Raw genomic sequence first — 8,192 nt, forward strand, 5'->3', positions numbered from 1 at the left:
AGTTACTGTCTCTCTATAGTAACTCAGCTCTATAGTTATAGTCTCTCTATAGTAACTCAGCTCTATAGTTATAGTCTCTCTATAGTAACTCAGCTCTATAGTTATAGACTCTCTATAGTAACTCAGCTCTATAGTTATAGTCTCTCTATAGTAACTCAGCTCTATAGTTATAGTCTCTCTATAGTAACTCAGCTCTATAGTTATAGTCTCTCTATAGTAACTCAGCTCTATAGTTATAGTCTCTCTATAGTAACTCAGCTCTATAGTTATAGTCTCTCTATAGTAACTCAGCTCTATAGTTATAGTCTCTCTATAGTAACTCAGCTCTATAGTTATAGTCTCTCTATAGTAACTCAGCTCTATAGTTATAGTCTCTCTATAGTAACTCAGCTCTATAGTTATAGTCTCTCTATAGTAACTCAGCTCTATAGTTATAGTCTCTCTATAGTAACTCAGCTCTATAGTTATAGTCTCTCTATAGTAACTCAGCTCTATAGTTATAGTCTCTCTATAGTAACCCTATAGCACATAGTTAAATTCTGTAGTAACTCTTCCTCCCTCTCCAGCTCATCCAGATCATCCTTCTGTGGTCCAGGACCCAGTAAAGGCTTCATCTCCATCTCCTTCTCTGGACCAGACTTCCTCCCTGAAGGTATTGTCTCTCTATAGTTAAATTCTGTAGTATCTCTTCCTCCCCTCTCCAGATCATACAGATCTTCCTTCTGTGGTCCAGCAGCCAGTAAAGGCTTCATCTCAGGAGCAGACTTCCTCCCTGGTAAAGACTCCATCTCAGGAGCAGACTTCCTCCCTGGTAAAGACTCCATCTCAGGAGCAGACTTCCTCCCTGGTAAAGACTCCATCTCAGGAGCAGACTTCCTCCCTGGACCAGGACCAGACTTCCTCCCTGGTAAAGACTCCATCTCCATCCCTTCAATCCCCTCAGACTCTATTAAAGACAGAGAGAGATAATAAACTGACCAGACAGAGAGAGAGACAGATAGAGATAATAAACTGACCAGACAGAGAGAGACAGATAGAGATAATAAACTGACCAGACAGAGAGAGAGACAGATAGAGATAATAAACTGACCAGACAGAGAGAGAGACAGATAGAGATAATAAACTGACCAGACAGAGAGAGAGAGATAATAAACTGACCAGACAGAGAGAGAGACAGATAGAGATAATAAACTGACCAGACAGAGAGAGACAGATAGAGATAATAAACTGACCAGACAGAGAGAGAGACAGATAGAGATAATAAACTGACCAGACAGAGAGAGAGAGATAATAAACTGACCAGACAGAGAGAGAGACAGATAGAGATAATAAACTGACCAGACAGAGAGAGACAGATAGAGATAATAAACTGACCAGACAGAGAGAGAGACAGATAGAGATAATAAACTGACCAGACAGAGAGAGAGACAGATAGAGATAATAAACTGACCAGACAGAGAGAGAGACAGATAGAGATAATAAACTGACCAGACAGAGAGAGAGAGATAATAAACTGACCAGACAGAGAGAGAGACAGATAGAGATAATAAACTGACCAGACAGAGAGAGAGACAGATAGAGATAATAAACTGACCAGACAGAGAGAGAGACAGATAGAGATAATAAACTGACCAGACAGAGAGAGAGACAGATAGAGATAATAAACTGACCAGACAGAGAGAGAGACAGATAGAGATAATAAACTGACCAGACAGAGAGAGAGACAGATATAGATAATAAACTGACCAGACAGAGAGAGAGACAGATAGAGATAATAAACTGACCAGACAGAGAGAGACAGATAGAGATAATAAACTGACCAGACAGAGAGAGAGACAGATAGAGATAATAAACTGACCAGACAGAGAGAGAGAGACAGATAGAGATAATAAACTGACCAGACAGAGAGAGAGACAGATAGAGATAATAAACTGACCAGACAGAGAGAGAGACAGATAGAGATAATAAACTGACCAGACAGAGAGAGAGACAGATAGAGATAATAAACTGACCAGACAGAGAGAGAGAGACAGATAGAGATAATAAACTGACCAGACAGAGAGACAGAGATAATAAACTGACCAGACAGAGAGAGAGACAGATAGAGATAATAAACTGACCAGAGAGAGAGAGAGACAGATAGAGATAATAAACTGACCAGACAGAGAGAGAGACAGATAGAGATAATAAACTGACCAGACAGAGAGAGAGACAGATAGAGATAATAAACTGACCAGACAGAGAGAGAGACAGATAGAGATAATAAACTGACCAGACAGAGAGAGAGACAGATAGAGATAATAAACTGACCAGACAGAGAGAGAGACAGATAGAGATAATAAACTGACCAGACAGAGAGAGAGACAGATAGAGATAATAAACTGACCAGTAATTCTAGGAAACATTAGAATCATAAAGACTGATTACTTTGGGAAGGAGTCTGTGTTTTCTGTTGACCACCTGGAGAGGTGGAGAGGGATTGGTTGGTTTCTTCAGCTTTCCCTGAGGACAAGAACAGATAGTCAGAACCCACATGTTGGTGAGCAAACCTTAAAAACATGACAATGCAGACACAGACGCATGTGAACACACACACACACACACACACACACACACACACACACACACACACACACACACACACACACACACACACACACACACACACACACACACACACACACACACACACACACACACACACACACTACTTACTCAGCTTTTCTTTGAGTTCATCTGTAAAATTAAATAAAGATAGTGAGATAGTGATAATTAAATAATCATTGAATCATGAGATGTATACACTACATGACCAAAAGTATGTGGACACCTGCTATTATCTAACATTAGGTAGATACACTACATGACCAAAAGTATGTGGACACCTGCTCATTGAACATTTAATTCCAAAATCATGGGCATTAATATGGAGTTGGTCCCCCTTTGCTGCTATAACAGCCTCCACTATTCTGGGAAGGCTTTCCACTAGATGATGGAACATTGCTGTGGGGACTTGCTTCCATTCAGCCACAAGAGCATTAGTGAGGTCTCCCTCTCTCTCTTCTCTCAGAGGACCTGAGCCCTAGGACCATGCCTCAGGACAATCTGGCCTGATGACTCCTTGCTCTCCCCAGTCCACCTGGTTGTGCTGCTGCTCCAGTTTCAACTGTTCTGCCTGCGGCTATGGAACCCTGATCTGTTCACCGGACATGCTCCCGGTCCCAGACCTGCTGGTTTCAACTCTCTAGAGACAGCAGGAGCGGTAGAGATACTCTGAATGATCAGCTATGAAAAGCCAACTGACATTTACTCCTGAGGTGCTGACCTGTTGCACCCTCGACAACCACTGTGATTATTATTATTTGACCCTGTTGGTCATCTATGAACATTTGAACATCTTGGCCATGTTCTGTTATAATCTCCACCCGGCACAGCCAGAAGAGGACTGGCCACCCCTCATAGCCTGGTTCCTCTCTAGGTTTCTTCCTAGGTTCTGGCCATTCTATGGAGTTTTTCCTAGCCACCGTACTTCTACACCTGCATTGCTTGCTGTTTGGGGTTTTAGGCTGGGTTTCTGTACAGCACTTTGAGATATCAGCTGATGTAAAAAGGGCTTCATAAATACATTTGATTGATCGATTGATGCTGGGAGATTAGGCCTTGCTCGCAGTCGGCGTTCCAATTCATTCCAAAGGTGTTCGATGGGGTTGAGGTCAGGGCTCTGTGCAGGCCAGTCAAGTTGATAATCCAAGATGGCAGTCAGACGTCTTTGTCCTGTCGTGTCCCTTGTAATTATCTTTTTATATCTTTTTCTTCGCATATCTTTTTAAAAATATTTTCCTAAACCTCAACATCTAAATACTCTCCTGCAACCAGCCTGTGGGGTGGATCTGTTTTCCTAAAGTATTTCTATTTACCTCGGATCTGGAATCCCTCAACTGAAGCCAGCTAATGTATTTCATTGATGTAAGTGAAAACGTTTGCCTTAATAAATATATACACTATATATTACAGTGGTTAACTACACTATATATTACACTGATTAACTACACTATATATTACACTGATTAACTACACTATATATTACACTGGTTAACTACACTATATATTACACTGATTAACTACACTATATATTACACTGATTAACTACACTATATATTACACTGGTTAACTACACTATATATTACAGTGGTTAACTACACTATATATTACACTGATTAACTACACTATATATTACACTGGTTAACTACACTATATATTAACTACACTATATATTACACTATATATTACACTGGTTAACTACACTATATATTACACTGGTTAACTACACTATATATTAACTACACTATATATTACACTGATTAACTACACTATATATTACACTATATATTACACTGATTAACTACACTATATATTACACTGATTAACTACACTATATATTACACTGGTTAACTACACTATATATACAAAAGTATGTGGACACCCCTTCAAATTAGTGTATTTGGTTATTTCAGCCACACCCGTTGCTGACAGGTGTATAAAATCAAGCACACAGCCATGCAATCTCCACAGACAAACCTTGTCAGTAGAATGGCCTTACCAGCTACCAGCTACCAGCTATCAGTCAGCAAACCACTGCTAGCGGTCATCAGCTAACCTTTAGCTCGGAAAGCTCTCGCCAGTTCGTACAACATGACTCAAACCAGAGCATAATGGACCTATTTTTAGGCCCATTCTGCTAACCGCTGCCTGCTAGCTACCTAGAGCTACTTGGAACCCTACTAATCCACGACTGGTCTATTGACGTCAAAGAGGCAAAAAACAGACTTACCTCCATCGCGACGTCCCCAAAGGCCCTTCTGCTAGCTTGCTTGCCCCGGTCTGCTAACTGCTAGCTTGCTTGCCCCGGTCTGCTAACTGCTAGCTTGCTTGCCCCGGCCCACTATCTGCTAGCTTGTTAGCACCGGCCTGCTAACTGTCTGAATCTCCATGTCCCCAGCCAGCCCAACCACTCACTGGACCCATATGTTCACTTGGCTACGCATGCCTCTCTCTAATATCAATATGCCTCGTCCATTACTGTCCTGGTTAGTGATTACTGTCTTATTTCACTGTAGAGCCTCTAGCCCTGCTCAATATGCCTTAACCAACCATGTTGTTCCACCTCCTATATATGCGATGACATCACCTGGTTTAAACGTCTCTAGAGACTACATCTCTCTCATCATTACTCAATGCCTAGGTTTACCTCCAATGTACTCACATCCTACCTTACCTTTGTCTGTACATTATGCATTGAATCTATGCTATCGTGCCCGGAAACCTGCTCCTTTTACTCTCTATTCCGAACGTGCTAGACGGCCAGTTCTTATAACCTTTAGCCGTACCCTTATCCTACTCCTCCTCTGTTCCTCTGGTGATGTGGAGGTTAATCCAGGACCTGCAGTGCCTAGCTCCACTCCCATTCCCCAGGCGCTCTCATTTGTTGACTTCTGTAACCGTAAAAGCCTTGGTTTCATGCATGTTAACATTAGAAGCCTCCTCCCTAAGTTTGTTTTATTCACTGCTTTAGCACACTCTGCCAACCCGGATGTCTTAGCCGTGTCTGAATCCTGGCATAGGAAAACCACCAAAAACCCTGGCATCTCCATCCCTAACTAACCTTTTGCAGAATTCTGGGACTTTGTCAAATTCTTCTATTAACCAGGGCCTTTCCACCTCTGGGGAATTGGTCAAAGCTTATAGTGAGTGTTGAGTTAATATCATTGGAACTAGAAATACTCATGACACTACAACATTTTCCGACAAGATAGAACTGCCAAAGTGGGCGGAGTTGCAATCTACTGCAAAAATAACCTGCAGAGTTCTGTATTACTATCCAAGTCTGTACCCAAACAATTCGAGCTTCTACTTCAAAAAAATTCACCTTTCCAGAAACAAGTTGCCGCTTGCTATAGACCACCCTCTGCCCCCAGCTGTGCCCTCGACACCATATGTGAATTGATTGCCCCCCATCTATCTTCTGAGCATGTGCTACTAGGTGACCTAAACTGGGACATGCTTAACACCCCGGCCATCCTACAATCTAAGCTAGATGCCCTCAATCTCACACAAATTATTAAGGAACCTACCAGGTACAACCCTAAATCTGTAACCATGGGCACCCTCTTAGATATCATCCTGACCAACTTGCCCTCTAAATACACCTCTGCCATTTTCAATCAAGATCTCAGCGATCACTGCCTCATTGTCTGCATCCGTAATGGGTCTGCGACCAAACAACCACCCCTCATCACTGTCAAACGCTCCCTAAAACACTTCTGCGAGCAGGCCTTTCTAATCGACCTGGCCGGGGTATCCTGTAAGGACATTGACCTCATCCTGTCAGTAGAGGATGCCTGGCTATTCTTTAAAAGTGCCTTCCTCACCATCTTAAATAAGCATGCCCCATTCAAAAAATGTAGAACTAGGAATAGATATAGTCCTTGGTTCACTCCAGACCTGTCTGCCCTTGACCAGCACAAAAACATCCTGTGGCGTTCTGCATTAGCATCGAATAGCCCCCGTGACATGCAACTTTTCAGGGAAGTTAGGAACAAATATACACAGGCAGTTAGAAAAGCTAAGGCTAGCTTTTTCAAACAGAGATTTGCATCCTGTAGTACTAATTCAAAAACGTTCTGGGACACTGTAAAGTCCATGGAGAATAAGAGCCCCTCCTCCCAGCTGCCCACTGCACTGAGGCTAGGAAACACTGTTACAACCGATAAATCCACTATAATTGAGAATTTCAATAAGCATCTCTACGGCTGGCCATGCTTTCCACCTGGCTACCCCAACCCCGGTCAACTGCCCGGCACCCTCCACAGCAACCCGCCAAAGCCCCCACCATTTCTCCTTCACCCAAATCCAGATAGCGGATGTTCTGAAAGAGCTGCAAAATCTGGACCCCTACAAATGACAAGGTGACACTCTAGACCCAAACTGCTACAGACCTATATCTATCCTACCCTGTCTTTCTACCGTCTTCGAAAGCCAAGTCAACAAACAGATTACCGACCATTTCGAATCCCACCGTACCTTCTCCGCTATGCAATCTGGTTCAGAGCTGGTCATGGGTGCACCTCAGCCACGCTCAAGGTCCTAAACGACATCATAACCGCCATCGATAAGAGACAGTACTGTGCAGCCGTATTCGTCGACCTGGCCAAGGCTTTCGACTCTGTCAATCACCACATTCTTATTGGCAGACTCGACAGCCTTGGTTTCTCAAATGATTGCCTCGCCTGGTTCACCAACTACTTCTCTGATAGAGTTCAGTGTGTCAAATCGGAGGGCCTGTTGTCCGGACCTCTGGCAGTCTCTATGGGGGTGCCACAGGGTTGAATTCTCGGGCCGACTCTCTTCTCTGTATACATCAATGATGTTGCTCTTGCTGCTGGTGATTCTCTGATCCACCTCTACACAGACGACACCATTCTGTATACTTCTGGCCCCTCTTCGGACACTGGCCCCTCTTTGGACACTGTGTTAACTAACCTCCAGACAAGCTTCAATGCCATACAACTCTCCTTACGTGGCCTCCAACTGCTCTTAAATGCAAGTAAAACTAAATGCATGCTATTCAATCGATCACTGCCCGCACCTGCTCGCCCGTCCAGCATCACTACTCTGGACGGCTCTGACTTAGAATACGTGGACAACTAAAAATACCTAGGTGTCTGGTTAGACTGTAAACTCTCCTTCCAGACTCACATTAAGCTTCTACAATCCAAAATTAAATCTAGAATCGGCTTCCTATTTCGCAACAAAGCATCCTTCATACCCTCGTAAAACTGACCATCCTACCGTTCTTCGACTTCGGCGATGTCACCTATAAAATCTCCTCCAACACTCTACTCAACAAACTGGATGCAGTCTATCACAGTGCCATCCATTTTGTCACCAAAGCCCCATACACTACCCACCACTGCGACCTGTACACTCTCGTTGGTTGGCCCTCGCTTCATACTCGTCGCCAAACCTACTAGCTTCAGGTTATCTACAAGTCTCTTCTAGGTAAAGCCCCGCCTTATCTCAGCTCACTGATCACCATAGCAGCACCCACTCGTAGCACGCGCTCCAGCAGGTATATCTCACTGGTCACCCCCAAAGCAATTCCTCCTTTGGTCGCCTCTCCTTCCAGTTCTCTG

General features: G+C 43.4%; 1 protein-coding gene across 17 annotated transcripts in view; it reads right to left on the reverse strand.

The window, feature by feature from the left end:
* Positions 1–348: 348 nt before the first annotated feature.
* LOC106599065 (flagellar attachment zone protein 1) overlaps positions 349–8,192 on the reverse strand; it is a 112,896-nt gene continuing 105,052 nt past the window's right edge. For 3 of the 17 annotated variants that reach the window (XM_045711820.1, XM_045711822.1, XM_045711812.1), the window contains 3 exons: positions 2,716–2,736; positions 2,428–2,502; positions 354–946 (listed from right to left, as the gene is read on the reverse strand). In XM_045711820.1, coding sequence (XP_045567776.1) covers positions 498–946; positions 2,428–2,502; positions 2,716–2,736 — 545 coding nt within the window. In that variant the 3' untranslated portion in view covers positions 354–497. Of the gene's footprint in view, positions 947–2,427; positions 2,503–2,715; positions 2,737–8,192 lie in introns of all 17 variants that reach the window. The other 14 variants (XM_045711808.1, XM_045711809.1, XM_045711816.1 and 11 more) reach the window with 11 other exon arrangements.

Source organism: Salmo salar, unplaced genomic scaffold, assembly GCF_905237065.1.
Source record: "Salmo salar unplaced genomic scaffold, Ssal_v3.1, whole genome shotgun sequence".
Classification (NCBI taxonomy): domain Eukaryota; kingdom Metazoa; phylum Chordata; class Actinopteri; order Salmoniformes; family Salmonidae; genus Salmo; species Salmo salar.